The 19,519-nt window shown below is 37.1% G+C and overlaps 1 protein-coding gene across 2 annotated transcripts in view; it reads right to left on the reverse strand.

The window, feature by feature from the left end:
• The window catches only part of LOC133646107 (connector enhancer of kinase suppressor of ras 3-like), a 127,662-nt gene that overhangs the window by 65,034 nt on the left and 43,109 nt on the right, over nt 1-19,519 (reverse strand). For both annotated transcript variants that reach the window (XM_062041120.1, XM_062041121.1), the window contains exons 2-4: nt 14,069-14,232; nt 6,633-6,835; nt 3,208-3,295 (exon numbers count right to left, since the gene is read on the reverse strand). In XM_062041120.1, the coding sequence (XP_061897104.1) occupies nt 3,208-3,295; nt 6,633-6,835; nt 14,069-14,232 (455 nt within the window). The remainder of the gene's footprint in view (nt 1-3,207; nt 3,296-6,632; nt 6,836-14,068; nt 14,233-19,519) is intronic.

Here is a 19,519-nt window from a genome sequence, read left to right on the forward strand (position 1 = left end):
GATCGTATATGCATGTGAGTGTGAATGTTGTCTGTCTATCTGTGTTGGCCCTGTGATGAGTTGGCGACTTGTCCAGGGTGTACCCCGCCTTCCGCCCGATTGCAGCTGAGATAGGCTCCAGCACCTCCCACGACCCCGAAAGGGATAAGCGGTAGAAAATGGATGGATGGATGGATTTTCCTTTACCATAACCGCAGATGGTTACCTGAAAGGCGGTTTGTTGTTGTATGGTCAGTGATCAGGTCAATGCATACGTCAGTGCAAAGATGAGTGAGGAGACTCCAAATGGTGTGCTCGCTGGCAAATTTCGCTCCAAAATACACCCTGACTTTAGATGGATCAAGTTTGAGCAAATAAATGTAGTGCATTCAAGTAAGAAGTTTAAAAAATGTTCCTGGATGACATTCTGACAATAGAATTGCATTCATGTTCAAATATTGGGGTCTTTTTTTATTCAATTAAATTATCCAAGTGAGTGATAACTTGCCATTATACATGAATAATCTAAATTCTTAAGTTAAAATAAAATTAGATTTAAAATAATAACAATTTGACAGCATTATCAAAAACACTTTATATTGCAAATTTCTGAAACTTGACAACACTACACGGGAAGTACTAAGAATACATTTAAGTGTTTACAAGCCCTGAAACAAAAACAAAACCGTATCATGATGCTGACATGACAGACACCACTTGAGACAATTCCAGTTAAGCTGCAACTTTGAACACATATATTAGGGGTGTCCAGGTCCGCTATTGATTTTGGTCCAATCAATATCAGCATAAAAAAAACATGTATCGGATGATATAGGCTTGCATCTAAAATCTCCAAAATAAGCTCTGACATTAGCAGTCCTGCAGCGTGTTTACTTGTGCAAAGCTGGACAACCAGTGGTATCTAAATGTCTTCCAATGAGCACACATGGTTGATCTGTTCTTGTATTTTATTCAAGTCATTTACAAAAGGTAACCATGGTAGGCTCTAGGCTACGAGGAGCTAGCAGCTACACAACAGCTAAGCCCACAATAGCAAACAAGCAAGACATACAGTATGTAATAAATGTCCTTAATTAAACATTATTGCAATCTAAAGCACTACAATAGTCATTATGAACAAGTATCAAATAAATATAATTGGAAATCACTTAGATACAAAGTCTCAAAGGCAGAAGAAAAGTATTAGAATGTATCCAGTAACAAGCATCTCTGGATCATTCAACTTACTGCATCCTGCACTTAACTTAATCAATTATTGTGACGACTCAAATGAACACTACACTACAAAAGCATGAATCAGTCAAAAGTTTAGTGTTTTCATACATACACTTTGTTCTTAGTAATTTCTCTTGATCAAACCTTTTCTAACATTCTGCACTACAGAGTAATGCAAATATGTAAATGGTCTGTATTTACAGTATATCGCACGTTTTTTCATACCTACCATTGTTCTGTTTGACTAATTTCACTTAATTAGACCTTTTCTACAATTCCACACTAGTGTTTAAAAATAATAAAAATAATGAACTGTGATTCCTGCTGATATTGTATTAATATTTGTATTGGCCAACACTTCCATCCATCCATCCAATTTCTACCTCTTGTAACGGGGCGCCAATATGAGTATCGTTTTGGAAGTGAAAAAGTTGTATCGGGACAAGTTGCCTTCATAAATTCCCTAATCTGTTAACTCTTTCTTAACCTTTGTGTCCCCTGAAGACAGATGCTGGATCATAACTAATTGTTAATAAATGCAAAAGGACAATTCCCTGAGAGTAGTGATCCCTCCCGGCTTTGGACTTGACCCCTCAGTCAGAGTAGATCAGATGACTATGCATGTTCAGCCGTTCGGGCCTTTGATCTGCCACCAGAGCAGATTTGTATGCTCGAGCAATGATGTGATATGGTTTGGTGTGACAGTCTGGGAAAACATATTGATATCAAATCAAGATGAACATCTACTGCTACACGTAACACATCATGTCCAAGAGTTGATTGGAATAAAAACACAGCAATTTTCCTAAATACATGAGCGGATAGAACCCCTAAGAAGGTTATTTGAAAGAGTACAACCTCCACTCACATGGGTCAGTGTGTGTGTAAACACAGGCTTCATTCAGGCAGAACACGTAAATTGCATGATCTGAAAAGCTTTAATTCTTGGCTGAAGTTCATCAACTAGGTACTAGTGCAACTCTTTTAATTAAGCCGTGACTCATTTATCACAGAATATACAAACTGTGGCCACATAAGGGTGCGGAAACTGCAAATGGAATAGTTTATTTGCAGTTGTAGCTGTTTTTTTAGGCCTAACAACAACAAAAATCCATGTGTTTTTTGGTTGTTAAAAAAACTACTCCACTCTTTAAGCAACTATCAAGAGTTTATACTACGCCATAATCTTCGATCCACATGGCAGTGTGGGAATTTCACACCCCCACTTCTTGTACAGATGACCATGACGAAGCAACCACAGTAAATCACCAAAGGTGCAGAAATCCCTGACACTGGCGAGGAAATGTACACTCTAGGAAAGGAATTCATTTTGAATAATAGCAATAAGCCTCCCTTGAAAGTAAGCTGCTTAAGACAAAATATTTTAGTGTTAAAAAAAAACCAACAAAAAAAACTTGACAATCATTGAACCAGATTCCAGAACTGCATATTATGTTGGGGAAGCACAGAAAGCCAACTACAACTGGTTACGTTAGACTGGCAGAAATAGACTTCCAATATTATGATGCAATACACAAGCAATTCTTTGAGGAAAGATGAAATATGTAATTCCTGTTGATTATCTGCTTTCACATCTTGCCAGTGAGAGACTATTGTGCTAACCCTGCACCCTTCAAACTAGACATGTCACATAGCAAAGTACTGTATGGCAACATGTGCAATGTTGGGAGCCTCCTCAGTTTGAAAGTTTACCTTTAAATGTTCTGACCTAAGGAGGTCTCCCTATTAGCTGAGGAAAGATCCCAAAAGAAAAACATCAGCATTTACAATTATTGGGTCAGACTGGTGGGCTTCAGGCTTCTGTCATGGCTGCCAGACCACATTTCCCATAACGCTTCACTCCTTCACTTGATCCTACATGTCTGTGCCCCGAGGCTGGTATGTGCGCCGTGAAAAAATAAACCCCAAACTTATTGTGTGTAGGTCTGTCTGTATCTACACATGTGCTGCTGGACTAACTAGTGTGCAAACCTGTTGAACTGTGGTGGTGAGCTCCAGGCACAGCTGAATGATTTTGTTCTTGGTGGCTGTGAAGTCACTGATCCCTGTGAGCGGCGTCCTGTAAAGTAAAAACAAAAAAAGAGTGTTACAAAGTAGCTATTTAATGTACTCCACATCTCAAAAAGTAAAAAGGCAAAGAATGTTATAAATCATAAGTGGTACCTCGATTTTCGTACATCCCACTTTTTGACAACTAATTTTTCGTCATAATATTTTCTGGGTTTTCCAATACTGTCAGTTATATTGCCAAATATAGCACAAAACAAGCTAGTCTGCTTGCTCGCATATTATTCCGCGAAATCCTGTGCCCAAACTAAAAACCTTGCGCGTTTGTGACTGAGTCTCTGTGCTTTTTTTTATTGAGTATGACTGCAACATAAGCCACCATGGGGCCAAAAATTGCATATGTCAACATTTTGATAAAGAAGGAGAGAAACACTATTGAATTCCACAAAGTACTCATAGCAAGGTACTTGGTGGCGTCTGCTTGACTCTGTCCTCCAACACCATTTTTGCCAACAAGAACGATAAAAGTGATGGTAAATGTTTATTTATCTTATAAATTCATAATTTTTATGTAATTCACATTGTAATTTGCATGTAAAACTATCATAAATCTTAAACTTAATATTTGGATTTGCATTATTTCTGAAGGGAAACATGGTCGCACCTTTTGGAATGGATTACTAACAAAAACTGTATAGAAAACGGCAAGTGTTTTATGATTCTGATGTATTTAGGTCACAAAGAGTTTGTATGTAATTAATCTGCCGTGTCCTTGCACAATGCTGGCTATTACCTGCATTACTATTCACAACTTGCACAATTAAATTTTTGCGTTTTAAAAATAAAAACGATTTTATCTTGTTTTGTATTCTAATTTCTTGTATATGGCTTACTTTTTTCATAGTGCCTGCTTATCATGGGTGTTTTCTTCAGGTTACTGTGACATTCCTGATACTTTTTATGTTTTCTAAACCTCGCACGCCCAATGTGTTCCCACCCTTTTAAACCTGCTGGAAATGTGGAAATATTTTGGAGGAATAAATTAAATAAATAAAAAATTTAAAATGTTCATCAGCCTGTGCATTGTACCTATTTATTATAACCATAAACACAAGACACATGTATTAACCTAAACCAAAGAGAACGGGGCAATTATTGGAAGCAGGTTCTTCTTTTGGACATTTTTGAAAGAGTCAATATATAATACAATGTAAATTTTAAACTACATAGTAGAAAGTGGAAAGGAACAACTTTATGAACAAGTATACTGCACAACTGACTACACAGCAACAATACATTCAGTCTTGTAACACCGATAAAGGTAACTCGCATGAGATTCACACCATCAACTGAGTAATATTTTAAAGCTACCATTGGGGAAGATAAAGCTGATTCATGCTGACCACTCATGATTAGGATTGGGTATCGTTTACATTTTTACCAATACTAGTACAAACTCGGTGCCTGAATTGGTACTAAGAAATAGAAAACATACAAATGTTGTTGTAAAACAATGCTTAAGAATTTTGTGACATACAAGTAGAACTGAATTGTAATTTAAATAATTAAATAATGCAAATAAAATGTTAATAAATTTAACGATGTAAAACACAACCCACAACATATTGTCATAATTCTCACAGAAAACCAAAATAATTACAGAACACAGCGAATGTGCAAAATAACATGCTTATTAACTGAGACCCTTGTTTTGTCAAACAACATTTGGCGCGCAGCTCTTTTTATTGTGAAGGCCAGAAGTGTGCTGTTGGTCTGTTGGATCCTGGCAGCTACTGTTTTGACGGCAGACAAGGTGGGTTCAGATAAAAAGTACCTGTCGACTGCCGTCCTTTCTTTACATCACGGGCATCTTACAACAACCTCAGTCACACTTGTGTTGCATTGTTGACATTCAGACTTTCGAGGTTTCTGAATCAAGTTCTAAACATTAACCGTGATTTGTGCGTGATGAGAAAGTTTTGTGTCGTTGTGACAAGTGCTGGCAGCGGCAAAATGTGGGCATGGTGGTGGATCTGATGACTTCTGTTGGTGTGTTAAGAGCGACAATAAAATTTAAAAAGTGTCGACTGTAAGATAGCTGCAGTAGTGTATCAATGCATTTGTTTACCACCAAAATGAGGCAATTATAACTACAGTACTTCCTTTTTCAGTGCACGTTGGCACTGGGGCCATTTTAAGAACTGAGCTTCCATCCCATACCTACTCATGATACTTCAAAAACAGCTACTGCCATCTTATGTAATAAATACAAACTAAATAAAGAGGTTGCTTACACCCATAGCTATTATTGTTTTATTTGTTATGTTTTATGAGTATTAGTGATTAGCACCGAATCTTGGTTCAATAATGGCACTAGTGCTGATTTACACGGTAGCAACTGGATCGAAAAAAGAAGAAGCTATCGGTGCCCTATTCAGGTGCTAAGTGAATTCAGCACCTGTAACAAGTGCTCGACAGTGAAATTGTGCAAGTAACATTCTTGTAAGTAATGTAGCATCCCAACAGAAGAAAAAGCAGCCTGACATTTTTTTTCAACGTTATTGCCAACCTTAACATGACTACAGCAGCTCTTATAACATCGTTAGCAACGCAGCACTTGCCTAGCCATTAGCAACAGCAACACTCCCTCATTTTGCACCAATGATGGTTATGACAAATGAGGTTGTATTCAGGAACACCCAGAATTTTAAACGTCAAACATTACAACTTAAGTATTTTTTGCACTCTCTATGTTCTGTATTGCTGCAATAATTATGGTCATTTTTGGTAGATTTTATTCATTATTTTTGAATGTTCAGATCAGTTTCAGTTTATTTCGAACATGCATGCAATACAATTACAATGTAATGCATCACATATTTCCAGTTGTTTCATTACAGCACGTCCGAAAAGTAGTAGGAAGATGCAGAGCTTATTTTTAATTCTACCCCTTTTCATGTCATAGTAGGTACTGAATGTATTACTTAGTTATCATTTATATTACCGAAGTATTTAAATACAACTCATCTGTTTAACTTGAATGTCACAAGATTCCATAAAAATTAAAAGGCATTGTTTTGTTTTTTCACAACAACTTGCATGTTTAAAATTGTTTTTATGTACTGTTTGGGCATCGTTTTTAAAGTATCGATTTGGTACTAGTATTAATTCAAATGTAAACAATACCTATACCTATTAGTGAGCTTGGCATTATGTTTTGCTTTTGTCCGCCATGAAACCGGCGACTGTAGAAAACCGTGATAAATTGAATAGAGGCTTTAACTTTAGTGTTTATATTAATATATAATGGCGGAAAAAAGGGCATGTGTCGTTCTTTGATGTGTGACAACATTTCTCTGGTCATAAACATGGCATACAAGTGTTGTTACCTGTCAAGCCAAGCCAGGAGGCTCTTAGCAGCGCCGATCAACTCAACCACACATGTGAGAAAGTCATTAGGTGGCTTGCGTAAGGCGCTACTATCATACACTGGGCTCTTCCTGCGGTCAGACGTGGCCATGTGGAGACTGTTGGTGGCAGCTCTCATCCTCACAACCAGGTTCTTTAAGTTGTCTGTCTCCACTCCGTAATTCTGAAAAAAGTGAATATATACAAAATTAAACTATGGCATTGAAAAATTGTACAGTACAGAATAAAAGTCTAAATAAAAGCTCTACTAAGTTATTTGACTCATTGAAATACTTAAACATAACTTTTGCCCTCTAGTCTCATGGGTTTTGCAGAGTGTTTAGCTAGGGTGTTCACGTGTCATCATCTGATTCCAATCATAGGGAGAGAAGTTTGCATTCTTGTGCCTGGGGTTGTTTCCTGCCATTGAATTCCTCTAATTTATTGTTGCTTTGCATAAACCAAGTAGCCAAGCTCCGTCTTCATGGGTCATTAAGTACAGTGGCCTGGGAAGAAAAAAATCCTCTTTACAGTATTTGGATTGAAAAAAATGGGCTTATAATATAAAATTGCCTAAAAGTCAGCAGCATAAATGTAGTCTCACTGCTGCAGTAGGAAATATCCTCTTACAGGGTGTTGCAACGCTGCCAGCAATGCTGCTGTTCAGAGAGACGTGCCAGAAGCTAAACATGCTTGCAAACAGAAACGAGGCACGTGTTTAGCCAATAATGGAGATCTGTGAGTGGTTAGTTTGTCTGTTTTGTTTTTATTGCACTGCCTTCTCCTGAAAAACACACAAACCGTTTAGTCATGACATACAGTAGCTAGAAGCACTCCATTGGATCAGCATTGCAATATAATTTTGCACTTATTTGATCAAAGTATGTACTTTATATATTATGTGGAGACTAATTGTAATTATAAACCGATTGCATCCCACTCTCATGTTGATTTGAAGTGATTTTAATGAACACTAAGGGTTAATCATAATTAGTTGCAGCCCTAAATTGCCATCAAAGGCAAACAAACAGACCATGGAATAGACAAACATGTGGTATCTAAAAAGAGTCAAGTACAGGTTTCCTGATAAGTGAAGGCTGGCTATCACAACACAACACTTCCTGCCCTCCCCACAGGCTATGGCCAGACTTGACTATAAACACACTATGTGTTTTGCATACATAAGCTTTAATATTTCATGTACAGTCCTATTCCAGTTTAAAACAGAGCTGCGCTTTGGTGATAATAAAATGCAATACGAAGACTGCTGGGGATTATCATTTTGTCAGATTTGTATTCATGTTATAATGCAGTGCTTCTGTTATTTTCTGTCATGGCCCCCTAGGTGACAAAAATTACCGCTACCCTCTGAAATCAATTACTATTGAGAACTTGATAGTATTTATGTATTTACCTGTGCAACCCACTATGTGGGTTACATTCTTTATATAGTAAACTTATTATTAAAGTAGATTAATTAAATGAGCTGAGATCACATCACCAACAACTTAAATCAATTTGTAGGTTAAGTTTATTAACTCATGTTGTAACATTTAAACAAGACTGCTGTCTGTGATTTTCAATACACGGAAAAAAGTGCAAATGATTCAGTAAGTTGTGCACTTCTTTAAACATAACACAGTAGCATTTAAATCGTTTAAAAGCTGTAAACATTTATCATCTTATTCTTTTTCAAAAAGAGCTATGTTTTAAAAAAAAATGTTGTTTAATGCAAAATTTGCACTAATATAGCCTATATTGTAGCTTATCCTACAGGATGAATGTGCATCTTTTCATTTACTTTCCCTGAACATTTAATTTTTCCAAAAGACAATTTTAAAAAGCTTGACCCATGAACATTTCAAACAGGCACTGCATTAGTTTGAGCATTTTTTAATGAAACCCAAATTACAATTTAATTAATTATTTCAAACTTTTTTAACAGTGTTTGATTTATAGGAACACATTTATTTGTATGAACACATTCATTATGAATGCAGTTTGCCATCAAAATGATGATTCTGCTTGTATTTAGTTCAGTCTGCAGTGAACCTTTTTGCACTGCACATGCTTTCAAATCTGGGCTTCAAATTTGATATTGAAACTCCTAACTCTTGCTATGGTTATGGTTAGTAGGAAGAAGCAGAGCTTATATAACCCTACCCCTTTTCCATTACATAGCAATTGCTAACATTTTTGTTCACTTCCTGTTCTCAATGTCTTCACAATATACTCTATAAATAATAACATTAAAAAAAAACAAATAATAAATAGTGAGGTAAGTTGTATTTCATATGATGAGATGAATAAGATTATCAATAAGTTCAGAATGTTTATCATGGTTATTCTTCTATTTACTTTGTAAACACTGAGTTTGAAAAGTTTTTATATCTTTCAATTTTTTTTATTTTATTTTTTTTAAATTGGATCATATTAGTACATTGTTGGGTAGCACGGTGGAAGAGGGGTTAGTGCGTCTGCCTCACAATACGAAGGTTCTGAGTAGTCGTGAGTTCAATCCCGGCCTCGGGATCTTTCTGTGTGGAGTTTGCATGGTCTCCCCGTGACTGCGTGGGTTCCCTCCGGGTACTCCGGCTTCCTCCCACCTCCAAAGACATGCACCTGGGGATAGGTTGATTGGCAACACTAAATTGTCCCTAGTGTGTGAATGTGAGTGTGAATGTTGTCTGTCTATCTGTGTTGGCCCTGCAAACAGCTAAAAGTATGCACAAAGCAAACTATAACCGTTATAGTTTGCTTTGTGCATACTTTTAGCTGTTTGCAAATTCAATATGTAGGGGAATATCAATATTTTTGATTCAGTAAATAATGGGTTTGAGTGTTCTCTAAATCCAACATTATGTATTATTCTAATCAATCTTTTTTGTAACACGGTTAATTACTGAAGCATACTTTTGTAGTTATTTCTCCATATTTCTGCACAACAACTCAGATATAGTAAGACTAGCGAGCAGTAAAGAATATAAAGTAATTTCTGGTCCAATACATATTTTGCTTTATTCATTATTGATGTATTTCTTGCCAACTTATGTTGTATATTTTCATATGAGATTCCCAGTTCATTTTATCATCAATCATTACACCTAGAAATGTTATTTCATTTACTCTTTGGATGTCTATTCCGTCTATTTGTATTTGTGTTTTACTTTCTCTTCTACTGTTACCAAATGAGATTATTTTAGTTTTACTGAGGTTTAAAGATAGTCTGTTTTTGTTAAACTAGTGGTATTTCTTCTCTTAATTTTTGTATTAGCTTCTGTGTGTTCTCTCCTGAACAAAACGCTGTTGTATCGTCCTCTGTATTAAGATTAGATATGTACTGTTTTTATTGCAGCAACAGTAGAAAAAGGCATCTCAAAGAGATAGGATAATACAAAGTGTAGTAGATGGCATAAAACACACACCTGCCTTTCCTAATTTCCTACTGTATTTTTGGTGAATCCAAAAGGCTATGTATGCTTTGTCGTACTTCCGGGTCTTTTCATTTTCATTCATGTTTTGTTTTCTGCTGACGACAACTCCTTTTTTCTTTTCATTCTTGTCACAATCTTTTTAATCTCTTTGCCTATGTTAGCTCTGTACACATGTTCCCGTGTACTTACTACTTTTACTGGGTAGAAGATTATATTGACCACTATTACCACATAGCTGCAGCCTTGTGTATTGTCCTAACATGATTACTAGAGTGTACACAAAAATAATTAAAAACTCAAGGGCTGCAACGATTCATCGATTACATTGATTAATTCGATTTAAAAAAAAGCATCCGTTTGTATGTTGTTGCTGTGATGATTTCTTTAATGAGTAAAATACACGGACATTGTATAGCTCCAGCTTGCTCTGCCAGTGATGTGGTCTGTGTGTGTAAGAAGGGGGACGGTACTAGTGGCATGTCGATAGAGGAAGATGGCTCAGAAAAACTAAAGCAAAGTGGAAAAACAGCAAAGAGCTCAGAGAAAATCTGAGTTTTAAGATAATTTAAAACAGAAAAAGACAGATATCATTGTGAAATGTTTGCACTGGCAAAGCGAGCTTGCATTTCATAATGTGATGTAACATTACCAGAAATCATTCTGCATATTTAAGAGCAGCAAACACGCAGAAACAAGGTAAAAGCCTTTTTTGGCAGCTCACGCCATCTTATGTATTTGACTTGTTTTCTTCAAACACATGAGGACATGTTAGCACCTACTGTGTTTGCTAAAAAAAATCCAACACCACTCCTCCAATTAATACCTTTTTAAAGTGTGCGTATGTGTAATTGTTGAATACATTGTAACTCAATTCATCATCATTGTCTTTTTGTTTGGTTTGGTTCTTTCTTCAACTTATCTATTATCTGATTCATATGCATTTGGTTCCACAGGTTTTTTTTTAAAACTTTGTTCTTTTTAATGTAAGTAATATATAGTGAAGCTCCCCTGGGAAAAGTGCAATTTCAATATTATGTGCATATATAAGATGAAAGAATGACGGTCTTTAAAAAAAATCTTTGTTTATGTCAACAATTTTCCCTGAAAGTCACATTGAGGCTAGACAGTGGGTTTTTTTCTATTAATTAATAGATGGATCAATAGAAAAACTCCCCTCCCGACCTGCTATCTGAAAAACCCAGTTTTAATGTGTGAATACCGTAGGATGTCATTAATGCGTTACTGGGAAAAAAAAGGGGTTAGATTTTTTCACAGATTCTGTTAAAGACATCATGGGTCACAGAAGTCCAGAAAACTTGAACAGAAAGTTCATTGTTCGTCCCTTGACAGCAGTGTGCTTCTGGGGAGGAGCACCTCTGTTGCCTGTGGAGCAGCAATGGGGCAGCACATTAGCCCATTAGTCATCTTGATTTAGGTTGGTCCACAGTCCAAACATGTTTAGCAGCTTTAAATGAGAAATTAAACATGAGCAAAATATGCCACTATTAAGTGTTAGAGACGGAGAGCAATGTGTTAGTGGCAACGACCATGCCTCTATTTAAACTAATTGAATCGGGGCTTCTTTCCTCCCATGAGGTCTGTGGAATACGAGGAACCCATTCCTAAGAGAAAACCCTGAATGTAAACAAAACTGCTTCACTGCTTGAGTGTGAGTTAAGAATTTAGAGGAAGTCGAGGACTAAAATGTCTCAACTTCCAGGGGAGTGCAGAAGAGTATAGATCAGGGGTTGGCGCAGTAAGTCTCCTCAGAGAACATTATACAGCTGGGGCATCCACTACTCCTTGAAAAAAATCATTTCTGCACAATAAACATAACTGTTGGATTCCCCTCAACCCCCATACTCCATTTACTCTCTCAACATATGAATGAAAATACATTCTACATTTATTCAGCATTCCTTTATGTTTTATTGAATTTTCCTATTGTAGTGCTGTGGTTCTTAATTATTTTCTGTCATGAACGCCTCCCTCATAAAGGACATAACTTTTTTTTTTACATCTACCCCAAAATACTATGGGCCAGATTATTACACTGGATGATGGACCACACCATGCACATTAACATATGGAATGTAGCCCATGTCAGCTCATCTAACATAAAAAAACTATGTAAATATTTCTTAAATAAGGCCTCCCCATGCAGGCAGTAGATCCTATGAAAAGATAATGGTGATACTCAAAGCAGGCACAGACATCTCATTATGAAATACATTTATCCGTATTCTCAGTCAGGATGATTCCTACAATGTTTAATAAACATTGAATGAAACTAACTGTTGGATTTGAAAATGGCCCTCTATATTTATCATTTGGTATGGCATACTTGGGGATCCAACTGAGAAAGGAGTGGGTTTTATCTCCACATGAAACATGACATCATTCCGTATGAGCCAAGAAGAAAAGTGCGCGGTGGTGGTAGTGGAACATCACATTTCATCGCGTTCCTTAAGCTTTGTAAATATTTCAAATTATTTAAATTTAATTTGGATTTGGAGAACACCATGTACAACATTAGAGAGAGGATAAAAAAGCCAAACCAAGTCCATTTTAATGTAAAGAACTTTTAAGACAGCATAAAAAGCGAAATGCTTACACAGATCAAAACACAGGGACCACAATGTGAGTCTTTTATAGGGCAGGAAGTGATAAAACTCCAAATCAATTCCATCTGGTAGAAAAGCTGGTTCCCTCGCAGTTGGACAGTTTGCAGTAATGCTTTGATGCTCGCTCGTACCGCAAGCGCTCATGAATTACACACAAGGAGTAAGGATGTATATTAGGAGTGTATGAGGAGGAAACAAACAAAATGTTGGAAGTACTTTGCATGTTAAGCAACAGAAATTAGACTTCAGTGGTCCTTCGTTTACCGCGGTTAATTGGGACAGGACATGATTGCAATAAACAGATTTCCGCAAAGTAGAATTATTAGAAATTAATCAAATATTTTTTTATTTTGAGCTAAAAAAAAAAGTTAACTTTCTAAATATATTTTAACATTATTAGTGTTCTCTAAACATCAAATAACACCCATATAACCGCCTTCACACTAATTGCATCCAATATACTAGCCTTGAGTGTGTTCTTTTGTAGATTATACTACTGTACTTAATGGTAGCCCAGAGGATCCTAATAATGTCATTGTTATGGCCTTCGCCCGGCCACTACACCGCCTCGACATAGAAATACATGATCAGATTCTGCGTAATTCCTTTAAATTAGAACTAGGTTTCTATTTGTAAATATTTCCACTTTGGTCAGACATTTGCTGTGAGCAGATAGCTATGTGCGATTAAAAAAAAAAAAAGTATGAAAAAAAAAAGCTATTAAAAAAAATCTGCGAAATAGTGAAGAGCGGTGTAGCGAGAGATGACTATTTTAATTTGATCAGTTTAGTTAGTTTTTTTTACAAGTTTCCATAACACACCATGATAAATTAAAATGTCAAAATGAATATATTTATCCCATATTTAATTATTGACTGAACGCATGAGAAAAATTACTCACTGACAAATATTTAATAAATGGATAAAGAACACCGGGGTTGATGCAAACTCCGTGGATGGATGCACTTTTAAATCAAATGTATGCACTTTTAAAATAAAATGTAAAAAAATAGTAGACTAATTATTGAAGATTAAGCTTGTTGCTACATGACATCTATCATTTACCCTTACTCATCCATACCACTAAACTGCCTGCTGTTCCACAAAGTCTTCAGGTTACATTATGGGTTGTGGAGCTTCCATACTCGCTGGGCTGTGAAATGATGAGCTTATCTGCATCACTGCCTCCTTTAGAAACTATAGCCTGAGTTGTACGTAAACACAGATGAAGCGAGAGAGGGGTAGTGTGGATGGGGCAGCCAAGATGACCAAGAGGCTCAGGTTTTGTTAATTGAAAGCACTCAGTGTTAGTCTACCATACTGTTATTTATAATATTCCTGTTTGTTAATTTTACGAACCAGAGCACAGAGCAGATCGACAGCCTCTAGCACCAGTTCCTGGTGTCCAATTCTTGCCACACCAAGCTCTTCCAGGTCCTGATGCGTAATCTTCAGTAACTGCTCTCCACTGATCTTCTCCCGCTCAAAGTTGCTCACATACTGCTGTAGGCTGTCATCCAGACCTAGAAACAGAAAAATTATGATCAAAAATGATAAGCTCTGGCACTAGAATGATGTGTGCATAATTTGGCAGTATTTGGCAGTTTAACCAGGATGTATAATAATATTTGTGTGCACATGTGTGTGGTTTTGTGTGTGTGCGTGTGTAAGTACAATGCAAAGGGGGAACAGGTGGGACAGATAACTTTGCAAGACAAACACTCTAAACAGAGCAACAGTTGATTCAGCTAACTCTGTAAGGCTGGTTAAACAAGAGCTGGCTGTGTGTGTGTGTGTGTGTGTGTGTGTGTGTGTGTGTGTGTGTGTGTGTGTGTGTGTGTGTGTGTGTGTGTGTGTGTGTGTGTGTGTGTGTGTGTGTGTGTGTGTGTGTGTGTGTGTGTGTGTGTGTGTGTGTGTGTGTGTGTGTGTGTGTGTGTGTGTGTGTGTGTGTGTGTGTGTGCCTGCGTGCGCGTGCCAACTACCTAGTTTGCAATATTTGGACCGATCCCTGTGTTCAAATCAGAAGGCAACCAATCATAAAGTTTTAAACTTCAGTATAGTAACATAAATTGAATTAACACACTCACATCCAATTTTCCCCTCAGTGATCTTTTGTTTGTCTATGTCAGTGGAAGTAAACACCATCTTTCTTCCAATCAAAGGGTGTACAGAGAGAGGGCAGCTGCAGTTGCATGGCCCCGTGCCCTGATTCTCTAAAAAAGCCCGTCAGCTGTGAGACAGTCAAACGCCGACCGACCCCGCCACACACACACACACACACACAAATTATATTCCTCAGTACCTGGCAGGATTTGGTATTTTGGTAGCCCTAACTCTACTTGAAATTCAAGTCATAAAGGAACTTGACTTTTTTTCTAAGAACATAAGACTAAGCTAGCTGCAGATAAGTAGGAGCTTATAAAATTCAGAGAATGAAGTTATGAGACACAACCCACTGGGTGTGCCCTCTAGTCACCAAAACATTTTATAAAAAGCTACATCACTTCGTAACTCAGAGTGTGTGCATGTAAAAGTACAGGATATCACAGCAATCAACAACAAGAGTATTACATGTTGAAGGATGATACATAAATGAACACAGAAGTTCAGATTGATGGCTTGCTTGTATCAGGCTCATGGAATTAAACTGACATTTTATTCACTGAAGCGACTGGGATGAGAATCAGCACCTCCAAGTCCGAGTCCATGGTTCTCGCCCGGAAAAGGGTGGAGTGCCATCTCCGGGTTGGGGAGGAGACTCTGCCCCAAGTGGAGGAGTTCAAGTACCTAGGAGTCTTGTTCACGAGTGGGGGAAGAGTGGATCGTGAGATCGACAGGCGGATCGGTGCGGCGTCTTCAGTAATGCGGACGCTGTATCGATCCGTTGTGGTGAAGAAGGAGCTGAGCCTGAAGGCAAAGCTCTCAATTTACCGGTCGATCTACGTTCCCATCCTCACCTATGGTCATGAGCTCTGGGTTATGACCGAAAGGACAAGATCACGGGTACAGGCGGCCGAAATGAGTTTCCTCCGCCGGGTGGCGGGGCTCTCCCTTAGAGATAGGGTGAGAAGCTCTGCCATCCGGGGGGAGCTCAAAGTAAAGCCGCTGCTCCTCCACATCGAGAGGAGCCAGATGAGGTGGTTCGGGCATCTGGTCAGGATGCCACCCGAACGCCTCCCTAGGGAGGTGTTTAGGGCACGTCCAACCGGTAGGAGGCCACGGGGAAGACCCAGGACACGTTGGGAAGACTATGTCTCCCGGCTGGCCTGGGAACGCCTCGGGATCCCCCGGGAGGAGCTGGACGAAGTGGCTGGGGAGAGGAAAGTCTGGGCTTCCCTGCTTAGGCTGCTGCCCCCGCGACCCGACCTCGGATAAGCGGAAGAAGATGGATGGATGGATGGATGGATGAATCAAACATCTGAAAGCTCAAAAAAAGTTCTTACAGCATCAAAGTCCATTTATGACAGCATTCTTGTTTTTGAGAAAGAGCTTTCCTGAACTCAAGTCATCCCTGCACGCAAGTCACCTCAACTGAATCAAAGGAGAATCAGTCACGGCTTCACACAAGCCAAATCCAGTTAGGTTGATGACATGTTTCTCATTTCTGGGCATTCTTGAACACCACATTAAGGAAGTTTGGGCCGAGCCCCTGAACGAACCAGCTGTGAGGAAATACAATTACACTTCACAATTAAAGCTTAGAGCCGTCCAAAAATAAGAAGGCCTGCTACTTGTGAGTAAATGAAAACGGCCATAGGGATTTACGTATGTGACATTTCTGTCTACAAGCAGTAGAAAGGCTACTAGAAAAGTCAGCAAACAATAAGACCTGTTAAGAGTCACATTGTATGCCTTTATTTAGAGCTCAGGCCTGAAACTCCACCAAGATTTCAGAAGGTCCTACTGCATGAGGGAAATAAAGACAATGACAGTGGTACATGCTGAAAAAGTGTCTATATACCACACTTTATGGTGTTTCAATCTCAATAATTAGTTTATTAGGGAGAAAGTGTCATATTTAGGGTTGCGCAATACATAATATAAATTACATAGATTTGAGCAACAAAAGAGCTTTTAATACTATGGTAACATCGTGATAATGCATGTAGATGACAAGAGGTGGGAAAAATTATCGATTCCCCGATGCATCATGATTAGAACATGGGCAATTCATGAATCAATGGACAAATGTCCAAACATCGATTATTTACGCATGTTAAATAAAGTAATACAGACGGTTCTAAAATGTGGCATTAATGCTAATGTTCTATAAACATTATTCCAGGTTTAGTGTAACTAACCATGGGAGAACCATTAGCTAACAGAGGAGGAGGAGAGGAAAAACTAGCCGCGGCGCTAAGCTAGTTGAATGTGAAGTAGTGAAATACAAAAAGAATACATGCTTTGTACACTCCAATAGAGGGCTAATTGGAAATGCGTTACTGCAGAGAGTAAGCAGCTAAAAAGGGGAAATTAGCAAGTAGATTATTAAATTAGGAGAGACAATGATATCCACACTGTACGGAAACACGTCGGTCAACAATAGATATAAATGAGATACTACGACAAGTTAATGAGACACAAGTTGAAGTCAGCTGGGGCCAAAGTGTCTGAACATTTTGTGCTTTTAAAAGGCACACAAATTAAATAAAGGATGCCTAATCACCAAGTAAGGACTTGTATTTATTGTTTCACTTAGCAGGCAGCATGTATCTAGTCTTTATTTTTATATATATATATATATATATATATATATATATATATATATATATATATATATATATATATATATATATATATATATATATATATATATATATATATATATATATATATATATATATATATTTATATTATGTTCTTTACAAGTGTATGTAATGTGTTTATAATTTCACACATAAGTCGCTCCTGAGTATAAGCCGCACCCCCGGCCAAACTATGAAAAAAACTGCGACTAATAGTCCGAAAATACGGTATATATATATATATATATACATATACCGTATGTATATATATATATATATATATATATATATATATATATATATATATATATATATATATATATATATATATATATATATATGTATATACACATTTGTGATCTAGCGTTTGATGAATCTAAACTTGATAGAGCGCTTGGCATTCACTGGCACATTGACTCGGATTGTATATATATATATATATATATATATATATATATATATATATATATATATATATATATATATATATATAATGTGTGTGTGTGTACATATATATACTGTGCGCACCTGGAAATGTCGCAATACTGCATAGGAGGAGCAAAAGAAAGAGCCCTGTAGACCTATTAAAAAAATAATTAAATGTTATACATTTAGAATATATAATAATATACACTATATGAACAATACACAAACAATATGGTAATCAAAAATGTATAATTAATCAATTTCTGATCGAATCGCAGCCCCTGAATCGTAATCGAATCGTGAGGTAGCCAAAGATTCCCATCTCTATTGATCACACATTCTGGTTGTGTCCCGCAAAACGACAAACGTGCGAATGCGTCCTCAATGCAATGTACATTTGTTTATTTTGTGAATATACTGACATTAAACCTTCTATTTTATTTATGTAAAATACACAATGGACATTATACTTTTGTTATGTTTATTTTATGTTTGTATTTTCAGTCTTACAAACGTAAATGAAAGAAGAAGTGTAAAGAAATAAAACTAAGGAAGGAAAATTATTCAAAAGAAGAACTATTAATCCTCAACAAAAACTGGAGCTTCTGTTTCTTCATGCTTCTTTTTCTTCATACTGTTAAGTAGCTGAACACGCTGGAAACAAGAAGGGAGGGCAGAATAATAAATTTATTAAACATCCACATTTCCATGTCCTGCCCCTGAGCCTTTGGGCTCTTGAAACTGTGGCCCTCTTCATTTTGTAGTTGAATAGCCGTGTGCTACACTATACACCGTAAGATACAATAAGCGAGAGCTCTTGAATGGAAACAGGTGCGGGCGAATCAATACAAATTGCGGCGGTAATGATACAAAGTATAGAATTGCTGTATGGTCGATACTACAGTGATTAATAGCAATATGTTTTATAATATCACAAAATTGTTTTTTGTCGTGTTTATTATTATTCACAATCTCAGGAAACAAGTCCCAGGAAAGCTTTAAGGGCAAAAAATAAAAGATTTAAATCAGAGCCAATAGTAGGAAGTAAGTTTAATTGTAATTCATATTGTTACACCGCTGTCCTGTGTTTTTGTCTGATTATAATCATGATAAAAAAAAAATTATTCAATGATCTAAAAAATGTTAAGTATCAGTGTCAGCCTTTTTAATTTTTGAACCATTTTTTTAAAGCCTTTATAACCGTTTTAAAATGGTTTTATAATAATTTACATAACAAATGTATCGATTTGTGATATATATCATTATCGCAGGAAGCTGGAATCTATATCGCAGTATAGATTTATATCGGCTATACCTAGTCATATAATGTGTCTGATTTGGTGAGACATATCCAAGGGGTGAAACATTAATCAAACAGTTGTTGGTCCCCATTGAATGAACGTGTATGTGAGCGCAGAGATACTATAGTAAAGAAGATAGTGTCACAATATTGGAGGAGGGAATGCAGCAGCGACAACTGTGAAAGCCTTTCAAAAGCTGTGCACGATGAAAGCACTCTATGACAGAGTTTTATGGCCTCTGTGAACCACTTGGCAAACGTCCTCGGACCAGTGCGAGAGGGTGTAACTCCACAGCGGAGCAGAGGCAAAACACACACCACTAACGTCAAACACAATCA

This window comes from Entelurus aequoreus, linkage group LG03 (genome assembly GCF_033978785.1).
Source record: "Entelurus aequoreus isolate RoL-2023_Sb linkage group LG03, RoL_Eaeq_v1.1, whole genome shotgun sequence".
In the NCBI taxonomy this organism is placed as follows: domain Eukaryota; kingdom Metazoa; phylum Chordata; class Actinopteri; order Syngnathiformes; family Syngnathidae; genus Entelurus; species Entelurus aequoreus.